This window comes from Pelobates fuscus, chromosome 7 (genome assembly GCF_036172605.1).
Source record: "Pelobates fuscus isolate aPelFus1 chromosome 7, aPelFus1.pri, whole genome shotgun sequence".
In the NCBI taxonomy this organism is placed as follows: Eukaryota; Metazoa; Chordata; class Amphibia; order Anura; family Pelobatidae; genus Pelobates; species Pelobates fuscus.
Window position 1 is genome coordinate 27,297,217 of NC_086323.1, and position 23,391 is coordinate 27,320,607.

Sequence of the window (23,391 nt, forward strand, 5' to 3'; positions counted from 1 at the left end):
CAGATTCCAAATCTAGGACATTATGAAACTTGACAGCACACAGAGATGACAGAAGGTAATAAATTGTATTTAGAAACCAGCAGAGGGCACACGCGGCTTCTATCTATAAACCCACAGCCTTATAAGACTGTTTAACATATTCAAATTATTTGATATAAAAGGATAATCCCTAAAACCTTCTAAAAAAGACTGGAAAGTTCAGCTTAATTAATACATTAAACATAATAAAAAGCAAACGCCGCCTCTAATAAACTAGTATCTTAAATTATCCGAAGAAAAAAATACAAGTACAAAGTTTAAATAAATAAAGGAGTCAGTAATATTCATACTTACATAACTTTATCAGCCCCTTGTTCCTCATTTAATGCGTGCTTTAGTGGTGTAAGTCTCACACTGAGGCTTAGTTTTTGTCCTTCCTGGTTGGTTTTTAATGGTATAATAATCTTGGATGTATCTTCGGAAAGGGCCCTTTTTGGTGGGGAGTCGGGCAGTCCACTGAATGCAACCTTTCTCTTAGGAGCAGTGGGTTCACGAACCTTCAATTCATTGTCATCAATCAAAACGTCCAGGTGAATTGGCTTGGCATTTGAAGACTTTGTTGGACCTGAAGATGAAAACATCCTTCAAGTTACGTAAATATATTTACATTTTCTTTAGTGTATTTGGATATAGACCAATTTAAACACAAGACTAAGTTCCTCCATTTCATTGCTCATGCAACAATAAATTCTGGATTTGGTTGTTCTGTTGCTGGAATAAAATTTTGCACGTTCCTCCATGAATTTTCTATTACATTATTCAGACCATAAATAGAGTAATATCTTACTGTTGAGTTGCAGTTTTTTCCTGGCTCCAGGGGTGCTGGACGTGCTGGAAGCTCGTTGAGCCCTTCGGTCCTTGGAATGAGAGCTCTTAGAGGCTGAATGCACGGACTCTACTGCTGTTTCATTTCTTTGTGGCTTAGAGGAACTTTGAGTGATTTGACGTGTCTCAGCAACATCTCCCTCCAGAGGGTAGAACTGTGGCATTGGCATGGATTTCAGAGATATGGGTACATTTATTCCATTTTGCTTTTCATCTCCCATGCATATGCTAGATGTTAAGGCTCTGAACGCTTTACCATCCCAAGACAACTTAAAGAAGAGAACAGGTACTGGGCTCTTCTGAGTAGGAAATGGTTCCTCCACTTTCAGCTGTGAAACCTGAAATAAAACGTCAAAAGTCGAGTTTTATCTGTGTATTTTAGATTTGAATGTTTAATCACAGTGACCTGCTTATGTTTTTGCCCTTTGTGTTATTAAAGGCACAACTACAACTTTTTAAATCTGATAACATTTCGTCTAATTAACTTTTGCATGGACAATAAATTAATATTTTGCAGCATTCTGCAACTTAAACTCATTGCCTTTCTTCCCATTAGTTAACTTACTGAAATCTCCTTTACTGTCCCCCCCTCCCAAACTGCAGTGTAAAATAAAAATTATACAGGTCATAAGGAAGCCCAGCAAATGAAGTAATTAGCTAATAACTTAACAATTTCCAGAAACCTCTGCTCGGAGCAGAACCAGGGTTGTGCAGAGATGTTTAAAATCTCTTTATCAGCTACATTCCCTTCACTTTAACCCTTGTAACGCGGTGTTAAACATATCCAACACTTCAGACTCCAGAGCACAAAAGATTTGAGGCTTCTTACTGTTCAGGTGACTTCCTGCAGTGGGCAAATATAAAGGCTTAGGATTTAATATGTGGGTATTTGCCCACCAAAAAAAAAAAGGAACCTCAAGGGGTTTTTATGGAATTATTTTTTCTAATTTATTTTAAAGGTGAATACTATTTCTTTTACTCAACTAAAGAAATAATCTTTTGTTCAAGTCTTTTTGTGAGGCCCAAATATGCTCGTCTCCAACGATTATACTTCAGTTTAACCATAAAGTTAAAAGCACAAACTATTTCCTCTTACAAAAGCAATTGAATTTCTTCTACCCTAATGCGGATAAACAATGATCACTGTTAAACATGATTTCTTAAAACATCAGAAACGACAAACAGTGAACGACTTTTTTGATTGGTACTGGAAATCATTTTTCAAAGAATGCATATGAAAAAAAAAAAAATGTAAAAAAAGGGAAAACCAGGGCTAAGCCAAACTGCTGAGTGATTTACCTGAACTGTTCCAATAATAGTTTCTGCATCAATGTCATTCTCACAAGCAACATCATAGAGGAAGATTTCTCGTGGATCAGGCTCTCTCCCAAGCATTTTCCTCTTCCTATAAGGAACCTCTTCATAGTGCAAAAACCACTGTACTGTGGCATGTTTATTCGAACCACTGGTAGAACCTAGAATGAAAGAACAAAAACAAACTAGACATTAGCCTATAACATAACACAAAGTACGCAATGTACTTCAATAACGTTTCTTACCATCATCATAGAGTTCTTTAAGTTTTGCTACGAAAGGCCTTTCTTCATCATCACCTTCTATTAGAACAAAGTCTCCTGGGGTTACAGTGACTTCCTCACTAGCATCTGACTTGATAGAAAGTCCCCTAAAAACACATCGCAGAATATTTAAGCATGCAACATACAGTAAAGGATGGCTTAATTGCCATGACGCTCTGCAATGCTTGTGATAGATTTTGCTCTAAACTCTTCTATCACATATTACTATCACGGTTATTTGCTAGACTTCAAATTTGTGTGAATTAATTCTAAACTGCAGGAACAACAATATGATAGATAGAGCAGTTGTAGAACTCTGTGATATATTCATATACAATGCAAATATACATATTACTTTGGAGGCATTTACCCATATTGAACGTTCTGTACTTTTCTGTCCTTGTTAAGTGGTATTCCAAGCCAGCTGTACTGTCGGCGACGTTTAATCCGCGTGTAATACCTTGTCATGGTTTCTGTAGGCAATGAAGGAAGGAAAAAAAAAACAACACACCATAATTTTAAAACATGGTCGCTATAAATATTGCATAAATAATACATAAAACGTTCTCCCAAAGGAACCAAAGTAAAATAGTAGGTTTTAATTGAATAAAGCTTCAAGACTGATTTATTTTAAAAAGTCCTGGGTGTGTAAATTTAATGGAAATATACACTCAATGCAAAACACAGTAAGAAGAGGAAATAAAGAGAAGCTTCTCTCTACACAAGTCTCATGATGAAAATTATGGTCTATGGGTTTGTTTATTATGTTGCAAACAAAATATGTAAATTGTACTTTAAATAAACCATTCCTTTATCTTTTATTATGACAATAGCTCTTCCAGAACCATGGTATGTGAAGAGTTAACATAATGTTTTGAATTTTGTAAAGTTATGTAAAATGCCTACAATGATAAAATCTAGAAAGATACCCATTCACTAAACACTGATATGTGGCGAGCTGTGATGAGCTGACAACAAGCTTGCAAAACTAAATTTAAAATAGACGTGCTAGGAAGTAAAATCTCATCTTGCGAAAAAGTGACCATTGTTGAAAAACTTAACCAAAATGACCTATGTTTTGTTATATGCACCCGAAATAAAGGATTTTAGCATTTTAATATTTTCTCTTTTATAATTTTTTAACTGGAATGGTTAAGCAAACACTGACTCCAGATTGGAAATCAGAGAAGCCATTTTTTAAATAGCCAGTGATACTTCTTTGTAGAGTGACAAGAAGTCAATGTGCTGACACTTAGCATGTATAACTGGATAGACCTTAAACCCCTTAAAGACACATGACATGTCATGATTCTCTTTTATTCCAGAAGTGTGGTCCTTAAGGGGTTAAAGACACATGACATGTCATGATTCTCTTTTATTCCAGAAGTTTGGTCCTTAAGGGGTTAAAGACACATGACATGTCATGATTCTCTTTTATTCCAGAAGTTTGGTCCTTAAGGGGTTAAAGACACATGACATGTCATGATTCTCTTTTATTCCAGAAGTTTGGTCCTTAAGGGGTTAAAGAACTGATAGTAACTCAGAAAGAATTTAGCATCCACAAAAGAGTGAAGTGAGCACCACATTAAGCTTACTTATCACCAGTCTCTTAAAATACCTTAATCTTTGTATGTATAATAAAAATTTAACTGCAATCACTGGTATACTACTCACTTGCTTATTTTCTGTTTAAATGTGTAACATTTTGAAAACAAGAGACACAAACAAACAGTGTATTCTTCCTGGGGAAAAAAATAATCATCGAACAAATTTGGCCTGGAGTTCTAAATCATCAGACACATTCCATTTGTTTCCATGGTATCTACTACACTTGAAAACATTTTCCTCACTTTTACAAATCCCTAATGCCCTGGCCCTCATCAGTCTAGGTACACGGGCATTTAAATCTTTTAATTATTTATTAGTAGTTATAGTGTAAAAAACACTATAGGTAAGATTCATGATCAGCTACTTTTGCCTCTGTTTCCATTCAGATTTAAATAAACAAAAATTGGAGTTTAGTGACTAATCCTGACGTTTTAACTCATCAGTTTTATCTAAAAATACATTACTTTTCTGACACGGTTTATCCCCCTATGGAACAACCAAATGCCTCACCTACTAAACCTTGATTTCCAATATTCAAAATCATCAGTAAAATGAGTTACTTCTATGTCTGCATAGTTTTTCTATAAAGCACTATAACGAGGAATAGCTTATCATGTAGAGCAGTGGTTCTCAAATCAGCCTTTAGGACACACCAACAGGCCTGGTTTGGTCAGTATCTCCATTGGAATAAAACAGAGAAATACATAAATCCTGGATTGTTAGTGGGCCACCAATGATATAGAGTAATTACGGTATAGGGAAATACAAGGTTACCCAAACACAGTCAATGACGATCTGAATCATTTAGAGCACACCATATGTTTAACCCCTTAAGGACACATGACATGTCAGGATTCCCTTTTATTCCAGAATGTTTGGTCCTTAAGGGGATAAAGTGCACAACTATTATCATATTAACAAATATATCCTTACTAATATTAGATTTATTTATTTTATGATCCTGAGGAAAGTCCTGAAACGTTGACCTGTAACTTGTTTTTTTCCATAAAGCAGGGAATTTTAATTTAAAGACCGTAAGTGCAAGCTATTTCTATTTACACATATCAGCACTCTCTGGGTCTTTAAATGTAATATTCAGTTTATTACAACTATTCTATTAAAAAGTAAATAAAGTTGACGTTTCGGTTCCCTCTGGGACTGTCATCAATGAGTAGCGGGAAAACAGAATGCCGGCCGGAATAACTTTACATAATATGAAGGTGACAAATAGTTCAGTTCCCTCAGTACTTACAGTGAGATGGTGACCGGTGATCAGACTAAGTCCTGCTCTCTCTCCCGGCTGTCTCGCTCTCTCCCGGCTGTCTCGCTCTCTCCCGGCTGTCTCGCTCTCTCCCGGCTGTCTCGCTCTCTCCCGGCTGTCTCGCTCTCTCCCGGCTGTCTCGCTCTCCCCGCCCCTCGCTCAGTCAGACTGCTCACACTGCAAGGATTTCCCGCCAGCAGGGTAAAGCTAAGCTGACGTCATCAACCCGAGGCGGAAGTGGCTACAGAGAAGCTGCGGCTCAGCGGTGGCGCTCACAGCGGCTCAGATGGATGACGTGTGAGAGCCGCACCGGAAGTTGTCGACAGAGAGCCGCTGTTCTGGCATCTGTTTGATGACGTAGGGAAGCCGCGCCGGAAGTGCCTGTTGGCTCGCGGCCTTGCCCCGCTTGATGAAGTTGTGAGCCGCACCGGAGGAGGAGGGTTTCTGGTAAGATGGCGAACCGGACGGTGAAAGACGCGCACAGCGTTCACGGCACCAACCCGCAGTATCTGGTGGAGAAAATCATCCGCACTCGGATCTATGAGTCCAAATACTGGAAGGAGGAGTGCTTCGGGCTCACCGGTGAGAGGCAGCCGGGCCGGCCATTGTTATCACTCTCTATATATATATATATATATATTATTATTATTATTATAATCACTCTATCATTAATATTATTATAATCACTCTATCATTAATATTATTATAATCACTCTATCATTAATATTATTATAATCACTCTATCATTATCATCATTATTATAATCACTCTCTACATTATTATTATTATCACTCTATATATTATAATCACTCTATCATCATCATTATTATTATTATAATTTATAATAATCACTCTATATATATATATATTATTGTAATCACTCTATATAATATTATTATTATTGTAATCACTCTATATAATATTATTATTATTGTAATCACTCTATATAATATTATTATTATTGTAATCACTCTATATAATATTATTATTATTATAATCACTCTATATAATATTATTATTATAATCACTCTATTTATTATTATTATCACTATCATTTTTATTATTATTATTATTATCACTCTAGCATTAGTATTATCTCTATCATTTTTATTATCACTCTATCATTATTATTATCACTCTATCATTATTATTATTATTATTATTATCACTCTATCATTATTATCACTCTATCATTATTATTATTATTATTATTATCACTCTATCTTTATTATTATTATTATCACTCTATCTTTATTATTATTATTATTATCACTCTATTATTATTATTATTATCACTCTATCATTATTATTATTATCACTCTATCATTATTATTATTATCACTCTATCATTATTATTATTATCATCACTCTATCATTATTATTATTATTATCACTCTATCATTATTATTATTATTATTATCACTCTATCATTATTATTATTATCACTCTATCATTATTATTATTATTATCACTCTATCATTATTATTATTATTATCACTCTATCATTATTATTATTATCACTCTATCATTATTATTATTATTATCATCACTCTATCATTATTATTATTATTATTATCACTCTATCATTATTATTATTATTATCACTCTATCATTATTATTATTATCACTCTATCATTATTATTATTATTATCACTCTATCATTATTATTATTATTATCACTCTATCATTATTATTATTATTATCATCACTCTATCATTATTATTATTATTATCATCACTTTATTATTATTATCACTCTATCATTATTATTATTATTATCATTATTATTATTATTATCATCACTTTATTATTATTATCACTCTATCATTATTATTATTATTATTATCATCACTTTATTATTATTATCACTCTATCATTATTATTATTATTATTATTATAATCACTCTATCATTAATATTATTATTATAATCACTCTATCATTAATATTATACAGCCGGGCATTATTATCACTCTATCATTAATATTATACAGCCTGGCATTATAATCACTCTATCATTAATATTATACAGCCTGGCATTATTATCACTCTATCATTAATATTATACAGCCTGGCATTATAATCACTCTATCATTAATATTATACAGCCTGGCATTATAATCACTCTATCATTATTATTATTATACAGCCTGGCATTATTATCACTATTATACAGCCTGGCATTATAATCACTCTATCGTTAATATTATTATACAGCCTGGCATTATTATCACTCTATCATTAATATTATACAGCCTGACATTATTATCACTCTATCATTAATATTATACAGCCTGACATTATTATCACTCTATCATTAATATTATACAGCTTGGCATTATAATCACTCTATTATTAATATTATTATTATTATTATACAGCCTGACATTATTATCACTCTATTATTAATATTATTATTATTATAATCACTCTATCATTAATATTATACAGCCTGGAATTATAATCACTCTATCTTTAATATTATTATTATAATCACTCTATCATTATTATTATTATTATAATCACTCTATCATTAATATTATTATTATACAGCCTGGCATTATTATCCATCTTTCATTAATATTATACAGCCTGGCATTATAATCACTCTATCATTATTATTATTATACAGCCTGGCATTATTATCACTCTATCATTATTATTATACAGTCTGGCATTATTATCACTCTTATCATTATTATTATTATACAGCCTGGCATTATTATCACTATTATACAGCCTGGCATTATAATCACTCTATCATTATTATTATTATACAGCCTGGCATTATTATCACTATTATACAGCCTGGCATTATAATCACTCTATCATTAATATTATACAGCCTGGCATTATTATCACTCTATCATTATTATTATTATACAGCCTGGCATTATTATCACTATTATACAGCCTGGCATTATAATCACTCTATCATTAATATTATACAGCCTGGCATTATTATCACTCTATCATTAATATTATACAGCCTGGCATTATTATCACTCTATCATTAATATTATACAGCCTGGCATTATTATTAATATTATTATTATACAGCCTGGCATTATTATCACTCTATTATTAATATTATTATTATACAGCCTGGCATTATTATCACTCTATTATTAATATTATTATTATAATACTCATTATTGGGGGGAAGGGGGTGAAAACCCGCTAACAGTTTAATTGATATGCTTTCCTGAAGAAGTGAGTTTTCAAAGATTTGTTGATGATGATAATAAAGATGAGATACATATTTTAGCTAAAATTTAGATCTAGCATGTGGAATAAGCTAGGAATGCCTGGGAACGGATGTCTTTCGGTTGCGTCTATCATACCTGAAGGGAGCCAGAGAGACCTATATTAAAGGCTTGAAAACCAATTTTTCACTTGACACCAAGGACAGAATGCTGCAGGTCTAGAGGAAACGACAAAACTTAAATTGAAAGTCAGAATCAATCAGCAAGGTCCATTATATAGAAATAGTACTTGTTCTGTTGCTAGTGATCTGATATTATTAAGACATGGAACTAAAATTTGCTTCTTTTGTCAGCTGAGCTGGTGGTAGATAAAGCAATGGAGCTGAAATTTGTCGGAGGGGTTTTTGGAGGAAACATCAAGCCAACTCCTTTCCTGTGTCTGACCCTGAAGATGCTCCAAATCCAGCCAGAAAAAGACATTATTGTGGAGTTTATAAAGAATGAAGATTTCAAGTGAGTCCTTGATCCTGTTTCTAGCCGGAGCTTCAGAGTAATAAGAAATTTTGTACGCCTCAGAATAAGTATTGCTGTAGAATGTTTTCTGCTTTTTAATGATTTCCAATTCCTTTTTTATTTTTTTAACTCCTTACTAGGTATGTACGTGCATTGGGAGCTCTGTATATGCGCCTGACCGGCACTGCTAGTGACTGCTACAAATATTTAGAGCCATTGTATAACGACTATCGTAAAGTCAAAACACAAAACCGGGATGGAGGTAAAGTACAAGTTGATACTAGTATCTGTGCATGTAGCTCACGTGTTTCATTAAGATTCAAAAATCTGATATAGTATGTAGAATGAAAAGCACATAGTTTGCAATCTGTAACTTAGAATAATGAACTTATGTAGATTTGTGTTGAAATGTTTTTTATAATGTACAAATATTGTGTTCTTTGGCAGACTTCGAACTAATGCATGTCGATGAATTCATCGACGAGCTCCTGCACAGTGAACGTGTATGTGATATCATATTACCACGATTACAGGTACGTTGTTTTTTTTTGTATAATTTTTTTCTTCGCATTCAAACAGGTTTATTTATTTATTTTTCATAAATACAAAAACAAAGTGATTGAGGTGCTATGATATTTTTAAATTAATTAAGCATGCAAAGTAAATCAATGCAGGAGCACCTTATAAAGCGAATCTCGCTACTAAAAACAAACACAAAACAATCTCCCTACTAAAACCAAACACTAAAAATAAAAAAAAGTACGCTGTGCCTTCAAAAGAATTAACAAAGTGTGTATCAAATAAATTAAAGGTAAATGTGCTGTAAGTGTTCTTATCTATTGTGCACAGTTGTGACAAATGTTACACAAGTTGGTTTGCCCTGCAAGATATATTGCACAGTCTTGGTTGATGCACTTTATTGTAAATAGTGCACTTTGCATTTGTATATCACTCCATTGCAAATAGTGCACTTTGCATTTGTATATCACTCCATTGCAAATAGTACACTTTGCATTTGCATAACACTTAATTAATTTGATATGCACTTAGTGTAAGATTTTTTTTTCCCTCTTGAAAGATTTGATTAATTGACACTGCTGTTATGTATGCTGTCTTTTCAGCATATTGAGAATGCAAAATGTAGTAGGTCACATTAATCTATTTTTACAATGCTTCTTAGTATACCTCACAGGGTTATTCCAATGCACCATGTACAGAAAGCTCAAAAATACTACAGAAAAATGTTACATGTTTAGTGCTTCTGTTTGACATCTTACTACTGATATGGTTTATCTGGTTATTATGCTCTCTAGAAACGTTATGTTCTGGAGGAGACTGAACAGCTTGATCCGCGGGTGAGTGCATTGGAGGAAGACATGGATGATGTGGAGTCCAGTGATGATGAAGAAGAAGATGATGATAAGGTGTGTGTGAAAAACAAAACTAGGATTTTTTTTTTTTTGATTAAAGAGTAAGTGGTCTAAGTTTCACATGGTTTTACCACCATGCACGATGGTACAATAAATGGATATTTTGAGCTTTAAAGAAACGCTCTTGGGCCCCTAGCTATTCTCAACCTGTAAAATGCCAATCACTTGACCATTTGCTCTGGTACATGCGACTGAAGATCAGTGCTTTGCTTGGTAACGTCATTGCACTATGAAGTCGCTGCCAGAAAAAAAAAACAGCATGAACTTCAGTTGGGTTAAGTAGGTGCTCACGTCCGACGGTCAATCAAATGTGCTGGTGGAAAAGGGCCGAGAACCTTAGTTTTTCTTTTTTTGTATCAGTAAAATATACCCAAAACGTACACATAAGGTAATTTAGTTTACCACTTACACTGACCTTTATTTTTTCCTCCGTAGGGGAGAGAACCTTCTCCAGAGCATCACAGAAGAAGCTACAGAGACGTGGACCGGCCACGTAGATCACCTTCTCCACGCTACAGAAGAAGCCGCAGTCGCTCACCTAGGAGGTAAGAAAAACTGGCCAGCAGAATGTGCGGATTTATTAGTACAGCTTCTCCACGCTATGCATCTGTATGAAAAGGCGCTGACCGCCTTTTTATTCTCACAGGGGGGAAATCTAAATAGTGAGTTTTTGTTAGTGTTTCTTAATGAATGTATTGGTAGTGATTGTACACCTTACTGACGAGGCCCTATGCAAGCCAACCCAAGAGCAATCAAAATTCAAAATATCGGTTCTCACTGCACTAGAGATACAGTAATCACAGATGATAATGTGTGGGGTTGCAAGTGAAGTAATGATCTCTTCACAATGCCACATATGAGCAAAAACCTATTTGAGACTTGAGGATTAACCAAAGAGCAAGCTACTGAGTTTTTGGCCATTCTCCATATTCTGATCTTCTGTTTCATTTCTTCAGTTACCCAGCTTAGTTTCACTCATTTTATTGATCCTGCAGACATACCCACTGAAATCTCTCTTCTTTAAAAACATATAATATGGGTCATTCTTTTGCAGTTATTTGTACTTTTTCTGATTAAAAAAAACTGGCAGTTTCCTGTAAACACAGGAGATATATATCCTTGTAACGGAGTATTTGATAAAGTGCACTTTGTTTAATCGTTGACTGTTGATTTTATAGTGTATCGGGAGCTCTGTTAATTCCATGCTTTTGTTTATATTACAGACGCAGTCGCTCCCCTAAAAGGAGGAGGTAGGTTTACGTAATGGTTACAAATTCTAATAACTTAAAAGGATCCTCACACAGATTTACTTCTCCTTTACAACTGTTTTCATTGATCTTGTTGGGTTAGCACAAAATGAAATTAAAACATGCATTTCCCGTGAATTCCCCAAACTCACAATTCTTACCCCCCCCCCCTTAAATTTTCACTTGTTTTGGGAACTCTTACCCAATGGCTGGTTATTGATTTCTAAAGACTTGGTGAATGTGCTTATCTACATGATGTCACTTGTGCATGTTCATGATTTAATTATAGTCCCCTCCAAACATTATTTGAGCGGACATTTCCCATTTATATTTAGTACATGATTGCAACTTCCAGAATTACTGTGATGAGTTTATGGGGCATATTTGACTAATTTCCAGATCAGGTTTTCTTACTTCCTTTTGAGAGAATTAACAGTTGCAGCAACAGTGGACTTAAATGGATTGCCGGATCTCCTCCATCATGAGATTTAGAAACATCTTGATCCATAGGTGAGGATGAATCTAAAGTAAACATGTAGTTAGCACACAAGGGAAGGAGTGAAGATCACCATTTATTATTTTTTTTTTTTTTGTATTAGTCTCTGCAGTTCTGATGAGGCACGAAATGCACCAGTGGTGATCTTCACTTCCTCACTCTGTGTGTCCTAACAAGGTTTACTTTAAATTTAATCTTGCCTATGGATCAAGGAATATCTTTCCTCATTATGGAGGAGATCCAGAAGTCCGTTTAAGTGTTTTTCTGCAGTTGCGGAACCTGCATGCCTCTCATAGGATGTAGATTTGTTTGTTGTTGCCTCCAGAGATCGATATATACATGTGTGCTATATGCTACACTGCACATTGCCTTGTTAAATCATCTTACCACAAGATTTACTCTGATTCTGAGGTAGCCACATCTGAAAGGAACCTTAGAAAGCTTGTTGCACTCAGCATTTTCAGTAATGTTTCACTAAACTGAATTTTAACTCCCTCATCTGACAGCCCTTCTCCTCCTCGGCGCGAAAGACACCGAAGTAAAAGTCCAAGGAGACACCGCAGTAGGTCCAGAGAGAGACGCCACCGATCCAAATCTAAATCTCCAGGTACTTGGAAATGTTTTGTTTCTCATATTGTTTCTTGGTGGTAATATGTAACAGCTGCATCCCTCGGCAATACTAGAAAGTCATGATTTGTGTTTGTCACCTAACAGGACATCATCGAAGTCACAGACATAGAAGCCATTCCAAGTCACCTGAAAGGTAAGTTTAGTTTTGCAGTTGTTTGGTTTACTTTTTGTTTTGAAACTGCGGCTCTTTAACCCCTTAAGGACCAAACTTCTGGAATAAAAGGGAATCATGACATGTCACATGTCATGTGTCCTTAAGGGATTACAATAAATGAAGATTTTTTTTGTATTCCATAATCTAGTTTTCATGACTCAAAAGTTAAACTAATAACCTACTCAATCTCGGGTGCTCTAGAAACCAGTTTGTTTGAGGAAGAGTAAGCACATGGTTGGTCATATCCCTTGGATAGTGTTCTTATTTGCAGCATGTTAATGAAGCATTTCATTCCTCTGACCGCTTCATATTAAATTAAGCTATACAGAGTATGCAAATGTTTAGCGTCTGCAATGCATATATTTAATTCCCTGTTTGTTTCAGGTCAAAGAAAAGTCATAAGAAAAGTAGAAGAGGCAACGAGTAAAAGAAGAAAACAAATATTTTTATGTTTAATAGCTTTTTTTTTTTGTATATAATAAACTTGCAACCCATGTCCATGTTTTTTGTTCTGGTTTCTGCTGGATTTTTAATAAATGCATAAACCACTGATGGTGGTCAGTATATACGTTGTCATAATTGGTCACTGCTGTACTAAGGGGTAGGTGCCGTGCTGAGCTGATGTGTCCCTGATATTTGTAAGTCTAATATGCCTTCACTTTTCTAGAAAGTACAACTGAAACATAGTATATGTAAATCTGTGCAGCTGTACTTCACACAAGGTATGTGATATCCTGGTTTTGCATGCACCAATTTAAAGTTCACTCAAATGAAAATAGTCACACTCCAAGGTGGTCCATGATTTTTCTTAGGGTACACTTGTCATTAAAGTTTGTTTTAAATCCCATCTATATGCATTTCACCTTTCAGTTACATACCCAAAGCACTGGCCCACCATCACAAGTTGAGTGTATTTGATCAAATTTGGCCTCATTCATGCTGTTTTTTCTTCCCATTAAAAACTGCTTTGATAAACAAAGGGGGGGAAGTTATGCAGCATTCTGAAGTTTTACACTGTCCCCACAACCTCTTCACAAAGCAACTTACTTAGTAGATGCCCTCGAAGTACCTATTGTCACTCAATCCCATAAAAATAAGAGAGATGTTACTGATTAGGAGGGCAGGGTCAAGTTGCTCAGCTCATACTGAGCTCATATAGGGGGTGGGTGGGAGGGAGGGTTGGAGGAAGTGAGTGCACACTGGGAAACCCGGTGCCGTCACTCTGACACCTTCACAGAGCATGGAATTGAAGGGCTGAGGGCTGTTTTTGAAAGAGCTGTGCAGGAAGATCTTTTGAACTCCCTGCTGAATCATGGGTGGCCCGAACAGAGCTGAACCCTTCAAGTAACACCTAGGGAATGTATAATGCCTGCCATATCCTAGGTACACCACCGAGTATCTGGTCATATACTAAAGGTAGTTTTGTTTTATTTTGTTTGTTTACATATACCGTATTTTTCGCTCCATAAGACGCACTTTTTTTCCCCCTCAAAAGTGGAGCGAATATGAAGCTTTACTTACCTGTCTTGAAGCGTGGGCCCGCAGCACAGGGCGCACCGCGGTACTGGAACCTCAATTCCAGGTTCTGGTTTCCGGCGGGACTGAAAGGAAGTGCGCACTCAGCTCAGTGTGCACACTTGCTTTCAGTCCCGCCGGAAACCGGAACCTGAAATTGAAGTTCCAGTACCGCGGTGCGCCCTGTGCTGCCGGCCCACGCTTCAAGACAGGTAAGTAATTATGGGACAAGGGGAGGGGGACAGTATGGGAGAGAAGAGAAGACTATGGGGAGAGAGGGGGGGGGATGAAGACTATGGGGAGAGAGGGGGGGGGATGAAGACTATGGGGAGAGAGGGGGGGGGATGAAGACTATGGGGAGAGAGGGGGGGGGATGAAGACTATGGGGAGAGAGGGGGGGGGATGAAGACTATGGGGAGAGAGGGGGGGGATGAAGACTATGGGGAGAGAGGGGGGGGGATGAAGACTATGGGGAGAGAGGGGGGGGGATGAAGACTATGGGGAGAGAGGGGGGGGGATGAAGACTATGGGGAGAGAGGGGGGGATGAAGACTATGGGGAGAGAGGGGGGGGGATGAAGACTATGGGGAGAGAGGGGGGGGATGAAGACTATGGGGAGAGGGGGGGGGATGAAGACTATGGGGAGAGAGGGGGGGGATGAAGACTATGGGGAGGGAGGGGGGAATGAAGACTATGGGGAGGGAGGGGGGAATGAAGACTATGGGGAGGGAGGGGGGATGAAGACTAGGGGGAGAGAGGGGGGATGAAGACTAGGGGGAGAGAGGGGGGATGAAGACTAGGGGGAGAGGGGGGGGATGAAGACTATGGGGAGGGGGGGATGAAGACTATGAGGAGGAGGGGGGAATGAAGACTATGGGGGGGGATGAAGACTATGGGGAGGGAGGAGGGGGGAATGAAGACTATGAGGAGGGGGGGATGAAGACTATGGGGAGGGGGGGACACGGGAGAAAAAAATATTCTGAACAAACTGTCCCATAGTAAGAAACACAAACACAGTTTGTTCAGAATATTTTTTTCTGGGTTTCTTCCCCTAAAAACTAGGTGCGTCTTATGGAGCGAAAAATACGGTACTTCATTTAACAAAAAAAAAAATATTTCCTTTCAATACATGATGAAAGGATCATACTAAAAGAATATTGTTTAGGGGACAGTTGTCCACTAAAGGGTCAGTAACACAAACATGTATTCCTGATCCTATATTGTTAAAAACACCATCTGTCCCTCTAAATATAGTAAAAATCTAACATTTACTCCAGTCTGCTGCTGCCCCTGATCTGCCTGCTTGGCTGACATCTTAAGAAGTGATTCCGTGAGCCAATCACCAATTGTTTCCCATGGGAAATCATTGGATTGGCTGAGACTGTCAAGGAGGGAGATCGGAGATGCATCTGAGTGGTGGTCACTGGAGGTATTCCTAGTCTTTAATGTAAATACTGCCTTTCCTTCAAAGGTAAGAGGCCCAGCAAACCAATCTAGCAAATTTCAATGTGTTAAAACTGAAATGAGAAAGCTCTTTGAAAGTGTAACTTTGGGTGCACTTAATATGAAAGCGCAAAATTATGCTTGAACAGACCTATAGCTCAAATTCAAGATTTTGTTTTTGTACAGAGCTTTGATCATTGCCTCAATCCTTACGATCTAGCTCAAGGAAGAAAATATAAAAGTTCAGTTATCGGTATCTTTCAGTAGAACTTGGTTACATAGCTGAAAAGAGACTTGCGTCCATCAAGTTCAGCCTTCCTCACATTTGTTTATGCTGTTGATCCAAAAGAAGGCAAAAAACCTAATCTGAAGCGCTTCCAAATTTGCAACAAACTAGGAAATTCATTCTTGACCCTAAAATAGCAGTCAGATGTCTCCTTGGATCAAGCAGCTATTACCCCACTAATTAGAAATGATATCACTGTATGTTGTGTTTTTGCAAGTATTTATCCAATTGCAGTTTAAACATCTGTATAGACTCTGACAAAACCACCTCTTCAGGCAGATAATTCCTTATCCTTATTGCTCTTACTGTAAAAAACACTTTTCTTTGCCTTAGATGAAATCTCCTTTCTTCCAGCCTAAATGTGTGACATTGTGTCCTATGTATAGCCCTGTCTATGAATATATTTCCAGATAATGGTTTGTACTGGCCCTGAATATATTTGATCCCCTCTGAGGTGCCATTTTTCCAAACTAAAGAGATTTAAATTTTGTAACCTTTCTTCGTAACTAAAATGCTCCATTCCTTTTTATCAATTTTGTAGCTCATCTCTGCACTTTTTCTAGTGCCATGATATCCTTCTTTAGAACAGGTGCCCATATGCACAGCATATTCAAGGTGTGGTTTTACCAATGATTTATAAAGAGGCAAAATTATATTTCCATCCTGAGAATTTATGCCCCTATTTATACATTACAAAACCTTACTGGCCTTAGCAACTGCAGATTGACATTGCATATTGCTGCCTAATTTGTTGTCTATAATAATTCCCAAATCCTTCTCGGATGTGGTTATCCCTAGTTCACTACCATTTATGGTGTAAATTGATTGTGCATTCTTAACCCCGAAGTGCATAACTTTGCATTTCTCTACGTTATTATTATTATTTTTGCCATTTATATAGCGCCAACAGATTCCGTAGCGTTTTACAATATTATGAGAGGGGGGATTTAACTATAAATAAGACAAATACAAGACAGGAACGATAGGTTGAAGAGGGCCCAACAAGCTTACAGTCTATAGCAGGTGGGGTATAAAACACAATAGGACAGGAATTTGCAATCAAATAAGGTGTGAGTGAAGCAGAGCTGGAGGAGAGAGTAGAGTGCTGCCCTTTAGGAGAGAGCAAGAGACAGGTATGTGAGGTAGAGGTTACTCTGGGAGGCTATAAGCTTTCCTAAAGAGATGGGATTTAAGGCACTTCTTAATTGATTGAAGACTAAGGGAGAGTCTGATGGCGGTAGGCAGGCTATTCTATTCACGTGAGAAGTAATGCAAACGTGAGTTGGCTGTATGGGTGCGAACAACGGACAAGAGGTGGTCATGGGCAGAGCGGAGAAACTGAGAAGGGACATACCTATGGATCTGTGATGAGATATGAGGGGCTAGAATTGTTCAGTGCTTTAAAGGTGTGAATTAGTATCTTGAACTGACTCCTAAAGGATACAGGAAGCCAATGTAAGGACTGGCAGAGAGGAGATGTGTGAGAGAACCGACTGGAGAGGAAAATCAGTCTGGCGTTTTAGTGCCCAGTCCCCCAATCTATCCAAATCCCTCTGCAGCAAAGCAATATCCTGCCCACATTTTATTACTTTACAAAGTTTTGTCATCTACAAACACAAACATGGTTTTCTTTTTTTTTTTATAACTTAAAGTTTATTTGTTTTTGTTTTGTTCACTTTTCACAAAACATTGTGGGAGGGGGTGGGGTACAGAAAGGAAAAGGAGGGGTTCAGGTACAGGGATACATTGGTTGGTTGTATTACATTGGTACAGGTGTAATGCATCAGCTTGTTACATCATTGGTCAGATCAACAGTTTTTAACAGTGTTTTTAGTAGAATGGTTGTGAATATCAGTGTGCTCAAGGGATATGTTTTATTTCTGGTATGGCTATATACTCATTTGCGTTGCATCACGGGGGTGCTTGTGCGTCTTCTAATGTCTTTACCAGTTTATATACCTCTCTGATGTTTATGGTTTGATGCTCGATACTCCTCCACGTGTCATTTACTACGGGGATCGTCCCTCACTACATGGGTGGGGGGGGGGCAGTTCGGGTCGGTGTCTTGTTGGGTGGTAGTGGGTGTCATAATTGTTCCCCATGTCTCGTGCGCTGCTCGTACGCTTGGGTGGTAGTGGGTGTCATAATTGTTCCCCATGTCTCGTGCGCTGCTCGTACGCTTGGGTGGTGTGCCAAATTGCGCCGTTGCCATTAATTCGTATGACCAGTTCTGCTCAACTTGTTTTATCAGCTCAGTTATCGTTGGCGTAGTGTTTTTGTTCCAAAACCTAGATATTAGTAAGTTTGCTGATATCACTCCTGTGGCTTATCCAACCTTGTGTCAGGCAGTAATTTTTGGAGCAAATGGGTCACCACTTCTCATAATGGGCTTATTTTATCACAGGACCACCAGATGTGGAGCATCGTACCTACCGCCCTCCCGCACTTCCAGCATAGGTTACTGGTTTGAGGCCATATTTTGTGTAGCTTTGCTGGTACTAGGTACCATCGATACATGATTCTGCGCTGCAATTCTAGGTGGGTGGCGCACGCCGTGAGCCCTCGATGGGCCGAATATGCCCTGTCCCACTCATCATTAGAGAATGTCTGGTCTATTTCCCCGTGCCAATCTCTTTTGATTCGCTCTAGTGTGTGTGATTGTGTGGAGACTAGCTTCTGGTATCCCCATGACATTGTCTTTTTGAGAGGCGCCGTTCCCACACATTGCCGTTCGAATGACGTCATTGTTTTTCGTCACCAATTCCTGTCTGGTGTATTAGTTTGTCTGATACATATGATTTGAATTGTAGGTAGGAGAATGTGGTCTTGGTGGGCAGCGTATACTCCTTCTGGATGGCTAATAGTGTTTTTAGTTTTCCCCTGTCTATGACTTGGTATATGTGGTGTATTCCCCCTCTTCTCCAGGTTTCCCAGGCGAATGTGGGGATCTCTATGCCTATTGTTTGTATTGGCATGGCCCATAGGTAGCTGAGGGTTTGACACCAACTTGTGTTTCATTGTGTCCCACATTCTTAACAGGTGCTGCGTGCTAGGTAGTAGGGCCTATCGTACGTGTCTAGGGCATCTCTGTAGCCATAATATTGCTCGGAGGTCTCGTTGAGGTGCCCAGTGGGATTCTATTGCTACCCATTGTGGGGTGTGGGCCGGGAGGTTAATTTGTGCTATGTTGTGTAGGTATTGCGCTCTGCAATATGCAGTTAGATTTCGTAGGCCCAACCCGCCTTTGCTCACTGGTTGTTGCAACGTTCCCGCTGCTACTCGTACCTTTTTTCCTTCCCATATGAATGTGTTGAGGACATGCTGCATATTTTTTTTAAAACTGTTTCGGGATGGGTGTTTGTAATGTGCGAAAGAGATATTGAATTTTGGGTATAAGTACCATTTTTACCGCTGCTATGCGGCCTGTCCATGAGAGAAACTTTCCCTTCCATTTTTTGTATGGTGTCAATGATTGCTGTGCGTAGGCATTCGTAGTTTAGTTTAAATAGTCACACTGGGTTTCTGGGAATCTTAAGTTCCAGAAACTACACATAGTCGTCCCTCCAATCCAGTAGAAATGCCGTTTTCAGTCTGCCCACTAGGTCACTTCCCAAACTTATCCCCAGGGCCTGCGTCTTAGTGACATTTAACTTGTAGTAGGAGACTGCCCCATACTCATGTATCCGTGCCATCAGGTTTGGTAATGATATTAAAGGTTGTGTAACTGTCACCAGGATATCGTCCACGAAGAGGTTTAGTTTGTACTCTCTTTCTCCCAGGGTTATTCCCCTTATGGATCGGTCTGCTCTTATGGCTGCTGCCAGTGGTTCCAACACTAGAATGTACAGTAACGGGGATAAGGGACATCCCTGCCTCAACCCATTAGTTATCTTAATTTGTTTAGACATAAATCCAGCATTGAGTACTCTTGTTGTGGGGTGGGAATACAGTGCCTTTACTGCGCTCAAGAACCCTTGGGGGAATTTGTATTTACGTAGCACGGCTTCTAGAAATGGCCAGTTAAGACGATCAAAAGCTTTTTCGGCATCCAGGGAGAGTAGAACTCCCCCTCCCTGGTTCCGAAGCAAGCTGTGCACTAAGTCCACCACCTTTCTTGTGTTGTCAGAACCTTGTCGACCTGTGGTGAAGCCCACTTGGTCGTCATGTATCAGTGTGGGGATGATGTGAGTTAGCCTGGTGGCTTGGACTTCTGCGTATAAATTGGTGTCTGTGTTGAGCAGCGAGATCGGTCTAAAGTTTTGGCTGCATGTGGGGGGTTTCCCTGGCTTGGGTAATGTAACAATATGGGCTTCTAGCATATCTGCGGGGGCTCTCTCTTTTTGTGTGGAGACATTAAACAGGTTAGCTAGGTGTGCGGTCAGGGCTCTGGCAAATTTCTTATAGTAGGCGTTTGTAAGACCGTCTGGCCCTGGTGCCTTCCCGGGAGGGAGACGTGTGATGGCCTGCAGAACCTCCACCTCAGTTATAGGGGTTTGCAGGGTGGTTATTTGTTCCTCTGTTAGTGAGGGTAAGGTTATACTGTCCAGATAGCGTTCTATGTTCCCAGGGGTTGGCTGCATAGTGTTTGGGTCTTGCCCTAAATTGTACAGGGTCGTGTAGTAGTCCGCAAATATGTCACTGATTTCTTTAGGTGTCACCCTTTTCTACCCATTCGAGTTTAGTAGATATGGGATCTTGGTGTTCATGCTTTTTTGTGTTAGTCTTCTAGCTAAGAGTTTGCTCGCCCTGTTCCCCTGTGTATATTGCGTCGCTTTGAGTTTCCTAAGGCTTAATCCCATTTTTGCCAGGTCATGTTCCCTAATTTCATTTAGTTTCTCTTTTATTTGTGTTTGTAACATCAGTGACGGGGTTAGTTGGTTTTGCTTGTTGAGGCAGTATAGTGTTTTCAGCCAGCCTTTCAGTTTTGCCCGAGATTTCTGTTTCAGTGCGCTAGCTTTCCCTATGATCAATCCCCTGATTACTGGTTTGTGTGCCTGCCAGAGGGTTTCAGGGGTAATGTCCGGATGTGTGTTCGTCATGAAGTACTGCTTAATGTCTTCTTCTAAGTGCTCGCAGAAGCGCTCATCGTGTAGTATGGATTCATTTAGCCGCCAGGGGCTGCGATGTTTGTAGTCATAGGCATCCTGTAGTTCTAAGGTTAAGGGGGCATGATCGGACCACGTGATGGTGCCTATGGAGCAAGCCTTTAGTTGATTTAGGAACGAGCCCTTTATGTAGAACCCATCTATGCGACAATACGTGTTGTGTGCTTGGGAGAAGAAAGTATAGTCTCTCTCCTCCGGGTGCAGCACCCTCCACGTATCATACAGGTCGTGGTCACTAAGTAGTCCCCGTTAGAGGCTTACATTCTCGTGTTAGTGTTGCTGACCTGGGCGTGTGGGAGGACGGGGACGACCGTGGTGTCCCATCTTGGGTCCAGAATGTGGTTCAGATCCCCACATATGATGGTAACGCCTCTCTGAACCGGTGTGAGTAGTGCGACCAGTTTGTGCAGAAAGTTTCTCTGGTTTGTGTTGGGTGCATACATGTTGATTATTGTGTGTTCCAAATTGTTAATTTCGCACACTAATATTATGTACCTCCCTTGCGTGTCTATGGATTCGTACAATAGCTTAAAGGACACATCTCTACTGATTAAGATAGACACTCCCCTGGTTTTTGTTTTTTTTTTATAATTCTTTATTTTTCATGTGCAAAAATTTTTACATCAAGCGTGCATAGCCACGACAGCATACGCAGGCAATTTGCATAATATTTCAAGTCGTAGTTGTTGTCAAGACAGCACATATTTTTTAAATTAACATGAGGTTAACAGGTCAGTAAACATTGGTGATTAGTAGTTTAGCATGCTAGGTTAAACAAGTTAATAATAAAGCTAGTTACACTGGTGCTTAGACATGTATTGCGTTCCATTAATTAGTAAGACAGCTTTTACGTTTAAATATTGGTTACACGTTGTTAACTGCAGGAATAGGTTATTAGGCCATTAGGCCCACCGCTGATTTGTACAGGTTTAAATTTACATTCGAGGTGTCCCTCCGTCTATGACTGACTAATTAAAGAGTGCATGGGTGGTTACAGAGATTAGCAGTGAAGCTTTATGACAAAAAACTCCTCGAGAGGAGATGTACCATCATATTAAGAGCGACTATCGCTGATTAAATAATAAACATTCGGTAAGTAGTACTTATGGTACAAGGCATGATGTGAGGTGAAAGTCCGGCAGGAACGAGACATGCCTGCTAGTCCTCAGTCTCCAGCTTATTCATCCGATCCCTTTTGGTTGCGAGATGCAGTCCCCGAGAGCCACTGTCTCCTGAGGCGTCTGAGGCATAGCCGTAGTGAGGTACTCGGTGACCGGGTTGTGATGGTGCAGTTGCAGTATGTCAGGCAATCTGCGCTGACCTGCTGGGTAGGGAGCCTCCGTTCTGCTACGGGGTTGTTGCGGCTTGGCTTTGTTACGGGTGTTTGTGGGGCAGGCCCTGCGTCGGTGCTTGCTCCGCCGGTTCCTTCGTTGGTTCCGTTTTGGGGAGCCTCTGGCGGCGTTCATTCCGCGTCCGCCCCTGGGTGCCAAGGGTGCCAAGTGTGCGAATGGTGGGATAGTCTGTTTGGCTGTAGATTTGTCCAGCGCTCTTTCTGCTATCCTGGCCCAAAAGGCGTTAAGGATCTCGTCCAGCTTAGCCATGGTGTCCATTATCAGCACTCCTCCTGTTCCCATGTTTGCTGGCTGGTTTGCGGCGGCCGCCATTTTGGAGGTGGTGACCCCTGATGCATGCGGTCTCTGGGACATGAATGTCAGCGGTGTCCCTGTTGCTGGTGCCGGGATGACCCCCACCGGCAGGGGGGGAGGGAGGAAGGTTCGTGGACGGACCTCCGCAGATTGGAAGTCTGCTTTTAGGGAGCCCTGGGGCGGGTGATCGGCCGCTTCACCCGCGCCCCTACTCCTGATCAGGCTTGTGGTCGTTGCGGTAGGCCCCATCCGTGCTGCACAGGTTCCCAGCATGGTAACGGTGCAAGAGTGGTCTTATTTTGTTCTCCCCTGTGTCCCCAGCTTGGGTGTTGCGTTTTTAGTCGGGTTTGTAGCTCAGGGGCCAGGGTTTTTCAGGCAAAACAGGATTGTAGATGGGAGCTCGTGCTGTGCACG

The 23,391-nt window shown here is 39.3% G+C and overlaps 2 protein-coding genes across 2 annotated transcripts in view; one reads left to right on the forward strand and one right to left on the reverse strand.

Annotated features, from left to right (window-relative positions):
• ORC1 (origin recognition complex subunit 1) overlaps positions 1-5,380 on the reverse strand; it is a 31,536-nt gene extending 26,156 nt beyond the window's left edge. The window contains exons 1-6 of the mRNA XM_063427198.1: positions 5,302-5,380; positions 2,812-2,914; positions 2,424-2,548; positions 2,164-2,339; positions 827-1,202; positions 334-604 (exon numbers count right to left, since the gene is read on the reverse strand). Of these exons, the coding sequence (XP_063283268.1) occupies positions 334-604; positions 827-1,202; positions 2,164-2,339; positions 2,424-2,548; positions 2,812-2,909 (1,046 nt within the window). The 5' untranslated portion in view covers positions 2,910-2,914; positions 5,302-5,380. The remainder of the gene's footprint in view (positions 1-333; positions 605-826; positions 1,203-2,163; positions 2,340-2,423; positions 2,549-2,811; positions 2,915-5,301) is intronic.
• A 272-nt stretch (positions 5,381-5,652) lies between these two features.
• PRPF38A (pre-mRNA processing factor 38A) lies at positions 5,653-13,552 on the forward strand. The gene is made up of 10 exons (XM_063427199.1): positions 5,653-5,892; positions 8,867-9,026; positions 9,167-9,288; positions 9,474-9,559; positions 10,340-10,450; positions 10,892-11,001; positions 11,680-11,706; positions 12,706-12,806; positions 12,914-12,962; positions 13,368-13,552. The coding sequence occupies exons 1-10, from the start codon at positions 5,763-5,765 to the stop codon at positions 13,408-13,410; spliced, it is 939 nt and encodes a 312-aa protein (XP_063283269.1). The 5' UTR covers positions 5,653-5,762; the 3' UTR covers positions 13,411-13,552.
• The last annotated feature ends 9,839 nt before the right edge of the window (positions 13,553-23,391 follow it).